General features: G+C 42.1%; 1 protein-coding gene across 1 annotated transcript; it reads right to left on the reverse strand.

Annotated features, from left to right (window-relative positions):
• Positions 1-1,045: 1,045 nt before the first annotated feature.
• Positions 1,046-18,055, reverse strand: syt19 (synaptotagmin XIX). Its single transcript, XM_085780605.1, has 9 exons — positions 17,906-18,055; positions 16,818-17,040; positions 16,641-16,714; positions 14,168-14,287; positions 3,643-3,828; positions 3,324-3,476; positions 3,081-3,200; positions 1,831-1,942; positions 1,046-1,709 (listed from the first exon to the last, which is right to left on the reverse strand). Exons 2-9 carry the CDS (start codon positions 17,017-17,019, stop codon positions 1,402-1,404), a joined length of 1,275 nt encoding a protein of 424 aa, XP_085636731.1. The 5' UTR covers positions 17,020-17,040; positions 17,906-18,055; the 3' UTR covers positions 1,046-1,401.

Below are 18,055 nucleotides of genomic sequence, written 5' to 3' on the forward strand. Positions count from 1 at the left end.
AGATTAAATCTCCAAAAGGCATGAAGTTAGATGACACATTCCCCTACATTTTAAACAATATAATCGTTTACCCCCTTCTTTTACATTTTCAAAATGACAGAAAAGGAAAAGGGCCTGCAGCAATTGGTCTAGCCACCCTGCATAGAATAGTAGGAGCATCCCCTTTGGAAACTATCACAGCGCGTATAGTAAAAAGCTTGTCTGATACCTTGGTCAAAGTTATGCGAGAGCTCAAATCTCCTGGGTTTCCCTTTTTTTTGCAGGGTGCTGCTTTATTTCCCCTTTTCACTCTAAAATTGTAGAAAACATAAATAATACACTGACATTGCTTAAAATATTGCAAAGTAGTGCTTCATGTTTAATGTAATCTTTCACTTGCTTAACTGTTCACATTAACAGGCATTTTGATCAGGGGTGCCCAAACTTTTGCATGCCACTGTATAATTTAATTCAAACGTGTTCCTTTTAATTGATTGAATTTTTAGGAGCGATATTATAAGTAGAAATAAGCTTGTAAAGTTACTTGTTATGAATGAATGTTTGATAAAAGCATATATTCCGAGCAAATTCATAATTTCTCATTCAAAAAATACATTATCATCATTGGTTCAGTGGGTACTGGACAGTAAAGGATTGACACATAGGCTACTGTGTGCTCTGGGTGACTCCAAAAATTTGCCAACAGGTGGCAGCAAAGGCTTTATCTTAAGATAAATAAAGGCAGTCATCATGAAAACAGACATAGCTAGGTCCAGTCTGCAAATATTTTTCTCAGATTTTTTTCTATGGTCGCACTCAGGGACCTAGAGCTGTAGAACGTTGACCGGAATTCTCCTTTAAACCTAAAATGAATTAAAACCTATAAACATTTTTTTCTGTGTATTTGTCCGTTTGAGTGTGTGATAGATATTTCAGAAAAAGGACATTGTTTCCAACTGTGCGTACACTCTACCTCTACACCCAGTTAACATGAACTGTTTTCTTTTTTTGTCACATAGACAGTATAAGTTAGTCACAGTGAACTGACTGAACATTCAAAGTTTTGATATAACAATTTAATCATGAGTGGATGGTTTTTAAATCAGGCACAGAAGCTGCACAGCTTGAAGGTCAATAACACAGTAACAAACAATGCAGTTATTCACAGTGCAACACTCAAGTGATCTTCATCTGAAGGAAGGTCAAATCTTTACAGTTGTGAATATTATGAGATTTGAATCTAAAAAGATACAGAAGACCTTTTTCGTACCACTGTGGAATCAAGAGGGGAATGATCCATGTTTGGCTTTCAGTTACATGGGTCCCTCAAGAGCCTGATGCAGAAACACCACATGCAACAAGTAAAACACGAACAGGTAGGACATCCGAGAAGTGCAGGAGATGAGATTAAAGTCTTGTAACTCAGATCAGGAGGCCATGCCACTTTGCTATTGGTTGACGGACTGAGCGCATCATCAAGCTCCAGTGCTCATCTTCTGAACTCTTGTCCTTTCCCAGAGTTAACTGCCCCATCAGATGCTTGGTTGATTTCCTATTCATGCGAGTCTCATAGACAGAGACTGTAATTTTACATTGTTCAAGAGGAAACTCTGGCAGGGAGAACATGAGCACCTCATTGAAGACAGTCACCAGGCAGCGGGCCACTACAGAGGTCTTTTGATACCTCAGTCTGCACTGATTGCACTGGATGCTGATCCTGGCATACAAGGCTGTACAAGACAAGGAAGGCAGATTAGTTACTATGTGAGACTGTATGTGTCTGTGTCTGTGTCTGTGTCTGTGTATGTGACGGCTGGTGGCTTTATTATTGTGAAGACATATGGTTCCTACCTGCTTCTGAGCATATCTCACTGAGAGCTGTTCGGATCTTTAGCAGACCGACCTCCAGCCTCTGAGAAGTGGGAAGAAACTTCAGCGAAAGTAGGACCTCTCCTACAAAATCCTGAAAAGAAAGACACTCGACTTCTTAGTCAGTGAAATCAAGTCTAAAATGATTGTGAGCAAAAAATCTGATATTTATTATTTAAGCTGTTCACCAGTCAAAAACTCTATCTAGCTATTCTCTGATTCCTGCTCAAGGCTTGCTTCATTTCTTTTCAAGTATTTTTTTTTTCTCAATTGAAGCACAGTAGTGGGATACAGAGTGGAAACCCTATTAATACCAATAATCACATTAGGGGATATATGACAGAGTTAAATATAATAGCAAAAAGAAAGCTGAAAATAATAACATATCCATATTATATCATAACAGCAAATTTTCTATTGTGTGTCAAAGTATATCACAGATTTGATTTTTCATGTTATGATAAATGTGTGTTTGCAAACTAGTGTTGGGCGATTTTGACATTCTCAGATCGTCCCAATCGCCCTCCCTGGAGATCGCCGATAGACCTATCTATCGCCCGGGTCCGCGGGGGGGGGGGTTGGCGGCGGCCGTTCCACGTGTTCGTTCGACGGGGGGGGGGGGGGGGCGGCGGCGGCGTATGAGTATCGCTTTTACCGTGCCCTGCTGTCATGCATGCGCGCTTCTCTCTCTCTCTCTCTGTGTGTGAGGGCTAATAACGGAGAAAGAGCACTATGATCAATGAACGGAACGCTATTGTGTTGCCGAAAGCCGAAAAATCTATTCTGGCGGACGTAATTTATTTGTGGCATTAGTGAACACCTCGTCGGGCTGTGACATACAGTTACAGGGCTGGCGTCGGCAGCCTAGTCACAGCCACAACACCAGCTAAACGTGTTTCCTCAAATTTGAGGCGGAGTGGCCACCCTGTTTACCACAGAGATGTTGTGTGCGGTCATATGACTACCTGGCTCCGTCTGATTGGACGTCGCCAGTGGCTGCATTTGATTGGTGAAACACTGTCATATGACAGAGTATCTGTTGGAAGCAGTGAGAGGAGCGGCTTCATTAAAACAAAACAAACAGATGCGCATTAGATCAATAAAAAAGTAGCGAGTATGTGAGTGTGTAAAATCGCCAAGAAAACAAAACATCGCCGATCGTCCTTCCAATCGCCGATAGACGATTGGATCGCCAATCGGCACAACCCTATTGCAAACATAATATCTTCTACCTTCTGGGGTATCTGCAGATCCTCTTGTAGCTCCAGAGGGTAGGAGATGTTGAGCTGCCCTAGAGGAACCCTCAGCTCTCCCAACACTGAGTGTCTTGAGAATTTATCAAAGTCTCTCACCTGAGATGTGCACACGCACACACACACACACACACACACACACAGAAAACCATACAACTTAAAAAACAAAACAAAAAAACTGCATTTTTTAGAATTAATGTTAGTGCATGTGTACTGCACAACCTCCATCCTGAGGTTGATGTGATGAAGCTCATCTTTATCCTGTTGCAGAATACAGCTGAACTGATCTCCAAATAAAGGGTTACAGCTGCCTTTCACAACACGAGTCCGCCACTCCTGCAACACTGTCCACAGAACAGCTGACGTCCTTTCACCCTATAAGGATCACAGCAGTAATCCATAACATCCTCATCTGTCAAAGCTGCTTTAAGCAAAATCGATACAAAATGCAATCATTTTAATGCCCTAAAGTCAAAAGCATAAAAAGAAAAGAAATTTACATGTCAAGTACATATGTGGTAAATAATGAACACAGCATTACCTCCTCATCCTTAGAGCTTTCCATGTCTACTCCTAGTGATCCTGCCCACATGAGTCTTATCTTGACAAATGGCTGGAGGCTGCAGCTCTGGCTCTGTTCCAGAAGACCCTCCACCTGTAAGACCGTGACCACCAGGCGGGACTGCAGTTGGTCATAGTAGACAGAGAACCGTATCGATCCATCCACCTGGTAAAAGATTTTGTGTTAGGGAATATGCCAAGCACCCACTGCACAAATTGATATTGCCAGTTGAACCTTTTGGAGCAGAGCCTACAGCAGCTCCCACTGACAATTAGCCAAGCACCCACTTTGGACTATGCCCGCTAATTAGGGCCACGGGCAATCGCCCCGGGCACTGGTCCCAACAGCTATGAAATAGCTGCAGGGACCAGTGCCCGGGCAAAGCCCGGGCACTACTGTTATTGTGTGGATTTTTTCCTAGTTAGTGTGAATGCTGGAAGCATTCACACTATTGTTATTCGGTTCGGCCATTTTCTGCCTTTCTTTGTCATGTAACTAGTCCTTCATACTTTGTGCTATTTCAACAATTCAAATATCAAAATGTTCAGCCTTTTCGGGACAGGTGTGCTATGTCTTTTCTCTTTTCAACTCTTCATACTTTTTGCAATATTCAACTATTTCTGATTTTTTTTTCCCCATAGAGAATGCATTGGAACAGTCTTGAAACTCTTCAAATCTTCTTACTTCTTTCAGCCTTTAAAGCGTCCACATACTTTCAGCTAGAGACTTCATTCAAATTCTGAGCTGTAGACAAACTTCTAATGTTTTCATCCTGTATGTACAACTTTTTCATAGCTTGTACCGTTTTTGAGATAAATCCTTTAAAAGCACATGAGGATTTCTGACAAATTTCACACTTTTCAATGAGTGTGTATGGGGTTGGGTCAGAGTGAGTGACATCATCGTTAGAGTGAGAGGGATCGAAAAAACATTCAGGATTTTTTCTGGATAAATTGCCAGCACGGCCACAAATTAAACTCTAGACACATGATTTCCTCACCGGTTTGTAGCCACACTTGTCGTGTCTCATTTAATGTGCTCAAAACAGCAGACAGACTTACAGAATTGTCTCTATGAGCCTAATTGTGCAGCTAGACCCGCTCCAGTGGCTCATCCACTTCAATATAAAAGTAGGAGCTGATTTTTTTAGAAAAGCAGAAATGCCCCCCTTTTCTACCTTGCGACCCTGAGAAAAGTTTTTGCCCTACAAACATTTAATGCACATCAATGTGCTCAGGAAGGTATCCTTGCCCCGATGGTCAGGACAGCACATTCTGATAAGAGATACGGTTCTCTTTTTCTGGGCTGTTTTCGGAAGCTGCTCAGAGCACAAATCTCTCTGCTCTGCTCTGCTCTGTGTGCAGTTGGTCCAGCTGTTGGGGTCAGCTCGTTATCATGTCTATTAATAGAACAAGTGCAGGTGCAGCCTGGCTGCTCGTTAAGATGTTTTTAAACACAGCCCCACACACACACATGATAAACCAGACTGACAGAGGATGTCCACGCACAAACACAGGCAACACACTCACACAGACAGACACACACAGTCTCACACACACACACATACACATACACAAACAGACAAACACACAAACACAACACTGTTCCACACAGTAAAATGTAAGCATGGTAGTCGCCATGGTAACTTCTGAGGGCAGGCTGCCAATCAATCAGATCATTAGGGAGAGAGGAGTTTTGTGGCGCTTAACAGTTTTACTTTCTGCACATGTACATGCAGACAGAGAGACCGTCAGACTCACACACCCAGACACACACACAGGTTTTTAGCTCAAATTCATCAGGCTCTCAATTATTTTATACTTTTGATGTAAACATCTCCAACAATTTATATTTTTCTCATGAATTTAAGTTCAGACGTTTAGTCTTTCCAACTCTATTAAAGGGATAGTTCAACATTTTGGCAAATTGGCCCATTGCCATAATCGCTATAGTCATAGCAGTAGGTTCGTTACCTTTAATTGTAGGTGTAAGCTATTTTTAGTACGGCGGAGCGCAGCAGCAGGCTGCTCAGAGCTACGCTATGGAGGCTAACGGAATTTCTTGGTTTCCCTCATTAAACTCATCAAATTCAACATCCCAAAACTCCACAGCGCTTTTGTAGACAAGTTGTGACCTGCACAACCACCACGCTATGAGATAATGACGGAACGATACGAAACGGAGCCGTTTTCGAGGTAAATACAGGGTAAATACGGAGACTGCTTGCTGAAAAACTGTCCCTGAACGCAACGCGCATCAGCGGTTTTGTATGTATTTACCTCGAAAACAGCTCCGTTTCGTATCGTTCCGTCATTATCTCATAGCGTGGTGGTTGTGCAGGTCACAACTTGTCTACAAAAGCGCTGTGGAGTTTTGGGATTTTGTATTTGATGAGTTTAATGAGGGAAACCAAGAAATTCCGTTAGCCTCCATAGCGTAGCTCTGAGCAGCCAGCTGCTGCGCTCCGCCGTACTGAAAATAGCTTACACCTACAATTAAAGGTAATGAACCTACTGCTATGACTATAGCGATTATGGCAATGGGCCAATTTGCCAAAATGTTGAACTATCCCTTTAATAGTAGTACAATTACAGGTGGAGCCAGGACATAGGATGCAGCTTTTAACATGTGTCCTATCTATCTATCTATCTATCTATCTATCTATCTATCTATCTATCTATCTATCTATCTATCTATCTATCTATCTATCTATCTCCCTATTTTTTAACCCCTCTGTCTCCTTTTTTTCTTTCTTTCTTTCTTTCTTTCTTCTACTCCTTCATTTGTATTTTACGTAACTTTTTATATCCTTCCCTCTCTATCCATCCATCCATCCATCCATCCATCTACCTCTTTCTATCTATCATCCCCCTCTCTCTTTTTCTTCTTTCTTTCTTTCTTTCTTTCTTTCACTCCATTTCTGTCTTTTTACTTCTTTGTTTGTTTGATTGTTTCTTTCTTTCTTTCTATTCCTTTGTTTTTACTCCATTTCTTTCTTTCTTTCTTTCTTTCTTTCTTTCTTTCTTTCACTCCATTTCTGTCTTTTTACTTCTTTGTTTGTTTGATTCTTTCTTTCTTTCTTTCTTTCTACTCCTTTTCTCTTCCTTTGTTTTTACTCCATTTCTTTCTTTCTTTCTTTCTTTCTTTCTTTCTTTCTTTCTTTCTTTCTTTCTTTCTTTCTTTCTTTCACTCCATTTCTGTCTTTTTACTTCTTTGTTTGTTTGATTCTTTCTTTCTTTCTTTCTTTCTGTCCTTTTCTTTTTTCTCTCTTGTTTCAATCTTTCTTTCTTTCTTTCTTTCTTTCAACAATTTCTTCAGCTCATTCAGCATTGCTTCCAGCATTCACACCATTTCCATTCTTGGAAATGTTTTTTCTAGTTTTTATTAGTGTGACTGCTGAAGCAGTCACACTATTGTTCTTCTGTTTGGCCATTTTCTTCCGCCTTTTTACGGTCTTCTTCTAGTCCTTCATACTTTGTGCTATTTCAACAATTCATATATCAAAACGTGCAGCTTTTTTTGAACTTTATCGGCATTACTTTTCTCTTTTTAACTATTTATACTTTTTAGAATATTTAACTTTTTCACAAAAAATCTCACATTCATCAAAGTCTCAACCTCTCTTCGTGACAACTCCACTGTAGTGTAGGGGTTAGGGTAACTGCCTGCCAACCCTAAGGTCACTAGTTCGAATCCAAGGGAAGAACTCTTGTTATGTTATGTTGAATTCTGCTCTCCTCCCCCGCCTTCAATTGGTTACAGGTGTTTGTTATCTCCTTGATTACTCATACCAGTTTGCAGCACATCATCACATTACAATGAATGACAACAGTCTTAAAAGCAGTGTGCTCTCTGTAGCCGAGTGGCAGAGTAAAGGTTTTGTGATCATATGGTCATGGGTTCGATTCCTGCCTCAGTCTTTTCACTTCATTGCTTGACTTTTGATTCCAATTATTCAGCTGTCATTGGACAGTCTTTGATTCCTCATAGTATAAAGCTCATTGTAACTCAGGTTCTCTGTGGCCATATGGTTAGTGTGTTAGGTGTTGTGCTATTTCAACAATTCAAATATCAAAACGTGCAGCTTTTTTTTTAACTTTATCGGCATTACTTTTCTCTTTTTAACTATTTATACTTTTTAAAATATTTAACTTTTTCTGCAAATTAAACTCTAGACAAATTATTTTCTCCAGTTTTGTAGCCACACTTGTCTTTTGGCTAAAATTCTGGTCAAAAATGCAAAGAGACTTAGATAATAATTTAAAATATTTTTTAAATGCAGCCAGGGAGCTCTCTGCTCTCATTCAGCCCAATGCTGAGAGTTCTCCACAACATGCCTATGTCTGTGCTCTCTGTGGCAAAGTGGCAGAGTAAAGGTTTATTGATCATGAGGTCATGGGTTCGACTCCTTACTTTTTTTTTTAAGCAGAAGCCAGTGATCCTCTTATCAAAGGTTTTCTTTACCCCTCACATACTGTCTCTGTCTGTAGCCTAGTGGTTAGCTTGCTGGTCTGGAGACCTGAAGGTTGCCGGTTCAAATCTTGCCTCAACAACAATTACAGTGAATTATTTTCCCAGTTGTCCTCTGTTGACTTCTGATAACTTGCTTCATGTTGAAACTGCTGCTCTCAGCCTGAAATTCACAGAAATTTTCACTCTAAGTGTGCTCTGGCTGCCTAGTGGTTAGCTTGCTGGTCTGGAGACCTGAAGGTTGCTGGTTCAAATCTTGCCTCAACAACAATTATAGTGAATTATTTTCCCAGTTGTCCTCTGTTGACTTCTGATAACTTGCTTCATGTTGAAACTGCTGCTCTCAGCCTGAAATTCACAGAAATTTTCATTCTAAGTCATTCAAGCTTGACTCTCAAGCTTTCTTGATGTTGACAGTGTGCAGATCATTAACAGACAACAGTCTCTGCAACTGTGTGTGCACTGTGGCCTAGAGGCAGAGTGGAAGTCTAATGACCATGAGGTTGTGGGTTCAATTCCGACCTTGGTCAAACATTTGTATGGTGATCACTGCTTGCACTATTTGCTAATTCTGCAACAGCGTTCAGTTGCTATCAGCAGTCACACCATTTCCATTCTTGGAAATGCTTTTTCTAGTTAGTGTGACTGCTGAAGCAGTCACACTATTGTTCTTCTGTTTGGCCATTTTCTTCCGCCTTTTTACGGTCTTCTTCTAGTCCTTCATACTTTGTGCTATTTCAACAATTCATATATCAAAACGTGCAGCTTTTTTTGAACTTTATCGGCATTACTTTTCTCTTTTTAACTATTTATACTTTTTAAAATATTTAACTTTTTCACAAAAAATCTCACATTCATCAAAGTCTCAACCTCTAATCTTGACAACTCCACTGTAGTGTAGGGGTTAGGGTAACTGCCTGCCAACCCAAAGGTCACTGGTTCGAATCCAAGGGAAGAATTCTTGTTATGTTATGTTGAATTCTGCTCTCCTCCCCCGCCTTCAATTGGTTACAGGTGTTTGTTATCTCCTTGATTACTCGTACCAGTTTGCAGCACATCATCACATTACAATGAATGACAACAGTCTTGAAAGCAGTGTGCTCTCTGTAGCCGAGTGGCAGAGTAAAGGTTTAGTGATCATATGGTCACGGGTTCGATTCCTGCCTCAGTCATTTCACATCATTGCTTGACTTTTGATTCCAATTATTCAGCAGAGACCTGAAGGTGACTGGTTCAAATCTTGCCTCAATAACAATTATAGTGAATTATTTTCCCAGTCGTCCTCTGTTGACTTCTGATAACTTGCTTCATGTTGAAACTGCTGCTCTCAGCCTGAAATTCACAGAAATTTTATTTGTAAGTCATTCAAGCTTGACTCTCAAGCTTTCTTGATGTCAGAGTGAGACAGAGTGCAGCTCATCAACAGACAACAGTCTTTGCAACTGTGTGTGCACCGTGGCCTAGAGGCAGAGTGGAAGTCTACTGACCATGAGGTTGTGGGTTCAATTCCGACCTTGGTCAAACATTTGTATGGTGATCACTGCTAGCACTATTTGCTAATTCTGCAACAGCATTCAGCTGCTGTCAGCAGTCACACCATTTCCATTCTTGGAAATGCCTTTTCTAGTTATTTTTCATCTTCCGGACGATTTTCGATTCGCTACTAGTCCTGCAACTCGAAGAGTTGCAGGACAAATTATATATCAAAACGTGCGGTTTGATCGGGATCGGGGTGCTATTACTTTTCTCAACAGTTTACGAATTTTTCGCGACGTAGTCGCGAAAAACTGCGCAAAAAATTTGCATGTAAGTCAATGGGACGGGCGAAAAAAAAAGAGCGAAAAAGACCAATCATTGGAGTTTAACAAAAGTCTACTGCTCAGGCATACTTTCACCTAGAGACTCCATTTAAACTTTAAACAGTAGACACAAGTCTTGTGTATTGTCGCATTACTCCACGTTTTGATAGGTCATATAGTTTTTGATCAATCCCTGATCAATGACCATGATCATTTTTGGAGAAATTATGAGTTTATAATGGGTGTGTATTGCATGGAATGTTCGTGTCAGAGTGCGTGACATCATCGGTTAGAGTGGGAGAGAGTGAAGAAACATTCTGTATTTTTTCTGGATAAATTGCCACCACGGCCACAATTTACACTCTACAGACATAATTTTTTCAGAATTTGTAAGACAAACTTGTTATCTCTCATGTCATGTGCTCAAAATATCAGAGAGACTTACAGAACTTACAGAATCAGCCTCTGAGTGCGGCCACGTCTGTCCCTGCTCCTCATTGAGTCCAATACAAATATTTTCTGAGAGGAGCAGAACGGCCTGATGTTTTAAAACTGCCAGCGTCGCCAAAATATTTACTGTAGAAACACCAAATCGTACCGAAATTTTCAGTAAGTCCTTAGAGCAACGTTGATCTGTGTTTTGTTCTGATAGGAGTTACCGTTTTCTCACCCTAAGCCTAATTGTGAGGCCGGTTTAGAGGCAGAAAATGGCTGTTTTTCTCCACGTTTCTGTCTGTCTCAGCCTGCGGGGGCCCCTATCGCCGTGGTAACCTCTTTGATCCTCAGGCCAGAGCTCGTTAACTTCATAAACAATCCACCTGGCGCTCGTTTAAATGTTTATAAACACAGACACAGCTAAATCAGACTGACACAGGATGCAGCTACTAACTAACTATGTGACAAGTCAGTCACACACACACACACAGACTCTAGAGCCAGCTTCATGTGATTACAGTCACACACACACACACACACACACACACACACACACACACACAGGTAACCTAATGTGGTTACAGCTCCTCCATATCAGTGCTTATAGAAAGATGATCATGTGTCTGTCTGATCAGCTCTGTCTTGACCTTAAGATCGTGGGTTTGATTCCCATGTTGACAGAGATGGCACAACCCGCAGTAGCTCCCGTGGCCCATTCAAAATTTCCCGAGAGGAAATTTTCTAGTTGTGTTTATGTTGGTCTTTCTTTATTTGTTATCTGTTGTTGTTGTTTGTTAAGCGACCTTGGGTTTCCTCAAAGGTGCTATATGAGTTAAAGTTTAAGTTATTAATTTATTATTTTCTTTCAGTGATCCATGTCTGACAATCTGGTTTGTTTTCCAGTGGTATGTAAATACAGTAGTAGTATAGTAGTAGTGAATAGTTCTGCAGGGACTGTGTAGAAAGCAAATCTTTATAGACTATCTATCCCCTGCCTCTTCATCTGTAGCCACCATAAGGTTTAGAATAAAGTATATGAATCAAAATGTCATATTTGAATTACCATTTAGCATGCATGCAAACTATTGTATATTAGACCAGTTTCCAAGTGGGACCTAGCCTGACAAGCCAGACTATATCATTAAAATGTATAGTCTATAGTTGAAAAAATATCATTAAAATGTATAGTCTGGCAACGACCGGTAGACCTCGGCTCAATCCAGGGGGCGGGATGAAGGCTGTCTTTCAAACTGTCTCTGCACGCAATAGAGGGTATGCGTTTACGTCACGTTGCCCTCGGCAACGCCCCGTTCGATCGGACTGAGTGGCAAAACAAGCGTCCCTCAACATGCTGGCGGATAGCGATGGGCATTTCGAATAATTTTCTAACCAAGTATCCTAACCTTGTCGTACCCGGGTAACCGAATACTGTAATAAAAAATAAAATGACGTCATGTCTGACGGACAGAGCGCAGCCGGTGCATAAATCTCTGTCCATCAGACAGTCCGCATTACTGACACACAGCGTCGTCAGACAAAATATCAGGTGGATAATAAGAGACTGGAGTTTAAGATGCACATATGGGGCATATGTGCATCTTTATACCAGGGAATAAATGCGCTGCATGCGCTCTGAGCGCTGAGCGCAGCGCATTTATGCCGCGGCTGCCTCGGAGGAGAAAACTTTTTTTTCTTTAAATCATTAGCAGTGCTTATTTATTAGTCCACACTACATTTTGGTGCCTTCGGTCCTCTCTGCCTCGCATCGTTTCAGGAAATAACTGGGAAGGTTTCAGAATGTTTGTAAACTGAAAGCATATTTTCTAACAGACTTGATGACACCTGTCGTCTCTCTCCCGACGGCTTACGCCGAGGGAACCACCACAGATTATTGTAAAAGGTCCGAGGCTCGATCCAAAAATGCTTTTACACAGCAGAAAGTCACGTTGCTTGATCCGAAACTGTTTAACACTACAAAAAGCCGAACCATGGCATGATAATGTAGTTTGATCCGACACTAGACTGCGCTCTAACGTGTGGTTTTTTTAATCCTAGGTTAACCGGATAATAAATTCATAACCGGATAGCAGATTGCCTACTCGGGTACCCGGGTACTCGGGTAACCGTGCACATCCCTACTGTAAACACAGCTGATCGATCGAAAAAAAATGACCGCTCCAGTGAATTTACTTTCCGTCATTGAGAACAGGTTCTTGAATGTAACTTGGTCAAAGTGAGATGTATCCTCAAGATTTTTAGCAGCTCTGTTAGGTCATGCATGCTTTACATGCTGGCAAAGCTACACATGTCAGACTTGTGTGGGCTCGGAGAAAATCGCTTCGTTACTTGCTCGTTTTTAAACTTTGGCAGCTCTGCCACTCGTCTTTTTGCCACCCAGTGGACGTTCCACAGCGACTTCCGAGTACCGTGACGTCATGTGCATACCCTCCATAGGGTAGCGCTACGACTAATCAGAGCAAAGAGCAGGATGACGTCGGTAGATTAAACTTTTCCCATATCCCGTCGGCAAAACACCAAATACATCCTTCTTCGAAATGAATGACTTGAGTGCAGTCTCTTGTTCAACTTTTGAAGAAAATGACAACGCCGATTAGTGTTGTCACGATACCAACATTTTGGTACCGGTATCGGTACCAAAATGTTTTTCGATACTTTTCGGTACTTTTCCAAATAAAAAGAGAACACAAAAAATGTCATTATTGACTTTATTTTAATAGAAAATCTTAGAACTATAACATATGCATCAGTAGCCTACTGAACTCTTCCTAAATTAAATCATTAGTGGTCTGTTTAAAAATGATTATCAACTGCGTTATTTGAGGTCTGAAAACACTGCATCTTTTTTTGTTATTTTGACCAGTTGTAATTTTTGGGAGAAATTGTTCTCAGTAGTTTATAGAATGAAACACAAACGTTCATTTTACACAAACACACACCTATTGTTTCCCATATGCATCGCCACAGAATCAAGACCAAGCCCCCCCCCACCCCCCCATCAACGCAATATCGCTCCGTTAATTCATCTCCGCGTAGCGCTGTTCACTCACTCACTCACAGAGAGAGGGAGAGAGAGAGAGAGAGAGAGAGACAGAGACAGAGAGCATGCCAGTGGTGATCCGCGGTAAAAACGGACTTATCAACCAGCTGTTTGCATTAATTAACGAGTCTGTGGCGGCCCGTCTCTCTCGCGCGCGGCGCGCGCACACACACACAGTCACACATAAACACAGGCACATGGACAGGTGGCGCTGTAACGGTAATAAAAAAAAGCACCTTGCTTCGTTTGTGACTCGCTCACTCGCTCGCCTCGGCTCAAATTACAATGCGGCGACTTCACGCGGCGACGTCACCGCTGCCGGCGGCGCAAAATGAAAGTACCGGTCCCATCTAAGCGCAGTATGGTACCGTTTTAAATGCGTCAGTACCCCGGTACCACTCTAGTACCGGTATACCGAACAACCCTAACGCCGATTCAAACATTCCTTTGCCAAAGCCATCTTGTCATGTTTTTCACCGTCGCAAGTATGTCGTCATCGCGTTAAACCCGCCCAACGACTCTCTAAACAGATAGAGCGCTGTGATTGGTGAACACAAACGGTGTTCGAGACTCAAAAAGTTCCTATGGCTCGTTTCTAGACCTACCTACGGAGCAAATATATTTGCTGCCGCTAGGGTGCGTCTAGATTTCTAGGCTAAGTGGGACCAATTTGGAAAGACAAAGTTGTAAGGAAGGAAGTTTTTTAAAGATAAGAAGTGCAGGATACATCAATATTTGTTACCCTCTTAGTGTCGTCCTGCTCTCCCAAGTCTCCATCTGCCTGGCTGGATCCTGAGGCGGGGAATGAGGTCTGAGACAGACACCGACTCAGCCTGTGAACCTCAGTGCTGACATCCGACACCTGAGTAACACATACGCACCACATCTATCAGTGGTAGTTTTTAGTAGAATTATGCATAAAGTGTTGGACCAATTGATGAAAGAACCACTTCTATTTTGGTACTGATTTGGTTCAATTATTTTCCCTTAATGATGCAAGAAAATGTATAATTTTCTGGAAGGAAATTGAGGTAAAAGACATGTAAGGCTGTTTGACTCTGGTGAAGGGACGCACTCAACTGGGAACCATTTTAATAAACAACTACAGCACCTCCAGCTTTTATTTGACTAGAGAAAAGTCCCAACTCTTTTTTTGTTTGAACAAGTGTGCTCATTAATCTTTATGTACATAGACTGTGTTGAGTTTTGGTTGTATCTCTCCAGACTACAAGGTTTGAACAAAATAACAACACCTTCCAATATAAACCGATATTTTACAAACAACATGAAATTAAAAGCACATGTTTTGCTATTGTACCCTTGTGTTGCAATAAATTGATGTCTAAATACTGCTCTTTTTTCAACCATACTGTAACAGTAGTGCATTCATCCATTAGTCTTGGTTTTTCATCCACATCTTTTTTTTACCTGTGTATGTCAAGTCTCTTAATTCCTTGTTTTGTTTGCTGCTATCCATGAGAACACCTTCCTCTTTGTTACTCTGCTATAGTGTTTATCATTCTGAATAGGCCTCTAAATTAAGACATTTAAACTGCATTTCAGGGTGTTGTTTAGCTCGGTAGGCAGAGCAGGAGCCTCATATGTAGAGGCTTTACGCCGGGATTCCACTGGATGCGGAACGATTCCGAAACGGGTCCGCTACGGAACGGCTGCGTACTCCGACTCCGTCAACTCACACCGGTTCCGTCCGTGATGTTGATTGTTGAGGAGTAGTAGAGAAACAACTTGGTGCTGACCTGACTTGATTTTACAATCACTATCCCCTTGTCCATGGTGTAAACGGGGTGAAATGATGTCTGAAAACCTCCGAGCTGCTGACTTCAGGCCGGTCGCTGCCCATTACAACGTTTTCAAGGTGTAAAGCAGGAAATATGCTCCGCTGTAAACATGGTGTATTTTATTTTGAAAATTAACCGGATGTTTTATTTTGTATTTTGCCCGCGATTTCCTGTCATACACGACCTGCTCTGTGCTGATTGATGCGCCATGCTCCGGCGTCCGGCAAAAATAGAAGATCTGCGTATCTTTTGCGAGGGCTGCCGGATGCCGGTGCCGTTCGGGACCCACGACGCAGCGGACCCGGAGTCGGTGGACGCTCACACGGTGATTATAATTAATACGTAACGGCTCCGCCGCCGTACCGGAGCGGATCTGCAGCCGTTCCGCATCCAGTGGAATTTAGGCGTTAGTCCTCGCCGCACGACCCCAGTAAGATTCCCCTGTTGGCCCTTTGTTGATCGTCCTTTCCTATCTCTCTGTCTCCCCATTTCCTGTCTCTCTACAGTTGTCCTGTCGATTAAAGGCCTAAAAGCCCCCCAAAATAATTGAAAAACAACAACTGCATTTAATTTTCTCAAGCTCATGTTGATCTGCTGAATTATTTAATTGCCAAGTGTAATGCGCAAGTCTTATCTCAATGCACTCATAATCACAGCGCATAATTCAGATTCACCTCACTAACTGTGCGTTCACACCAAAAGCGTCGGGAGCGTTTCAGCGGCCAGAAGTCATTCATTTTCAATGGAGACTGGCGTCGAGGGGTGTCGACACGCGAAGAAGCGTCGAGAGCGTCAAATTAGAAGTTGAGAGGGGCGGTGCGTGGCGCAGTGGGTGGAGCGGCCGTCCCATGTGGAGGCTGCAGTCCTCGCCGCGGGCGTCCCCGGTTCGGGTCCCGCGTCGGGCGGGCCTTTCCTGCGTGTCATTCCCCCTCTCTCTGCCTCCCCATTTCCTGTCTATCTCTACTGTCATCACTATCAAATAAAGGCAAAAAGCCGAAAAAAAAAATAAAAAAATTAGAAGTTGAGAGAAGTTCAACTTTATGCAAATGAGGAGCGTCGCGGCAGCCAGTTGCAAACCGGGAGTCTCACAGCGGGAGAAATTGAGAGCGCCTGAGTGGACACATCTTCCACGCTGCTTGAAAGTCCCGCCCCTTTCGCCGCCGGCCGCTGGAGCTGAACAGAGCGTTGAAAGCGCCTGCTGCCCATGCTGCTGACGCTCCCGACGCTTTTGGTGTGAACGCACCATAAGACAAACATCCAGGCACAAGGGACTGTCCCCTGAGCATTAACTAAAAGGCAGATGCTTTGTTTAAGTTTTTCCATCAGTGGCTTTGCTCCAATAGGTTTATGGTTGTGACTTTGTGCTCCATGGCAGAATATACTGTAAGTCTCCACCATATCACCATCTCCTCTTACCTTAGTACTTGGAGCTCCTGAGTAGTTTCCCGCTGCCGTTGACTTTTCATCTGAATACAGCTGATCACTGTTCACTTTAGTAAAATGAGTCACAAATTTGCCTTTGGTTATTTCTGTATCAGTCAGACAACAAACTTCATCAATCTGCGCTGTACCGTTTTGGGAATGTAAACTCACCCATATCTTGTCGTGTGTATGTGGTCTGTCTCTGGGTGCAGCATCTGAAGGTCTGCCAGGCCAAGATAGCCAAGGCCAGAATGAGGAGGGTGACAGAAATGCCCAGGATGCAGTACTTGACTGTGTCTGACAGCGGCATTTTCAGCTCTCCAGCAGCAGAAAGCAACCTCAGAGGAGGTGGATAGTCCATCGGAGTGATCATGACTCTCTGCCTCCATGTGGTCTGCAAAACATCAATATATAGTATGTAAAGACCACTGGATCACTAGGTGGCTTTATGGACCACCTTGCAGTTGTGTTATAGTCTCAACCGTCAAACAACAACAGAATTAGCAATAAGCAATTTCTGCTCGCTCATAATCAAAATACTTTCACAATATGTAGAATTAGACATCATCAGTTAGCATTACATGTTGCTACCAGTTTAACTTTGATATTAAGGCAGAGCCAGGGCAATCAAACAGTATGTTGGGAGACTGTCGCAGAGCAAATATCACAATAGAGAGACAGTTAAGCCATGCAAAACAGTAAAATAAATGGTGACTGATTGTGCTCCAACTTCCACATACACTAAGGTTCATGAAGGTTAAAACATGACAGCTAGAGCTCTAGGAAGCTGACTGCAGTTACAAGTATTCACACAGGCTGAGATGAAGCATGAAGAGAAACATACAGTTAAAACTACTGTTTGATCAAAATCAGCAAACAGGCAAAGTGCTGCAAGATCAATGCCAAAATACTAATAGGGCTTTTTACAGTGGTTTAGTTCACTGAAGACTTTTTAGACTTTACATGTCAACATCTGGTCAATGTGAACATACTGTTGAGACTGGATTACTGTTGGTGTAGTTTATTATAAAGAAACTCTTAGGTAAAATAGCACTTGGTCACGCATCTACCAAAATATGAGAAAAGTCCGCAAAAAATCTACAAATCAGTAACAAAAATAAGTCAGTTACTGCAATCAGCCCCAAACCTACTTTAAAAGATAGGAGAACACCAAAGACTTTTACATGAATGTGCTTACAATCTGAATCATGAACTCTAATACTGTATATGATGACATCAAAGACAGATATTTAGCCTACCTGTAGCAAGAAGAATTCAGCTCACGGGGCACACATTTTCCTGTGCTATAAATCCATGCAGTGAGCTCTGAAAATTTCACTCACACAAAAGAGCTCGTCGGCAAGAGAAATTCAAAACAGTGCCTTATCACCTAACTGTTCACCTGTTTT

Source organism: Trachurus japonicus, chromosome 6 (assembly GCF_045865225.1).
Source record: "Trachurus japonicus isolate A0001 chromosome 6, Traja_1.0".
NCBI classification, from domain to species: domain Eukaryota; kingdom Metazoa; phylum Chordata; class Actinopteri; order Carangiformes; family Carangidae; genus Trachurus; species Trachurus japonicus.

Bases quoted from the DNA above. Each gene is read 5' to 3' on its own strand.
- syt19 (XM_085780605.1), bottom strand. From the start codon at position 17,019: ATGATCACTCCGATGGACTATCCACCTCCTCTGAGGTTGCTTTCTGCT. The intron at 16,715-16,817 runs GTGAGTTTACAT...ATTTTACTAAAG, and splicing joins ATACACACGACAAGATATGG to TGAACAGTGATCAGCTGTAT. The intron at 1,710-1,830 runs GTAGGAACCATA...TGTCTTGTACAG, and splicing joins TGAGATATGCTCAGAAGCAG to CCTTGTATGCCAGGATCAGC.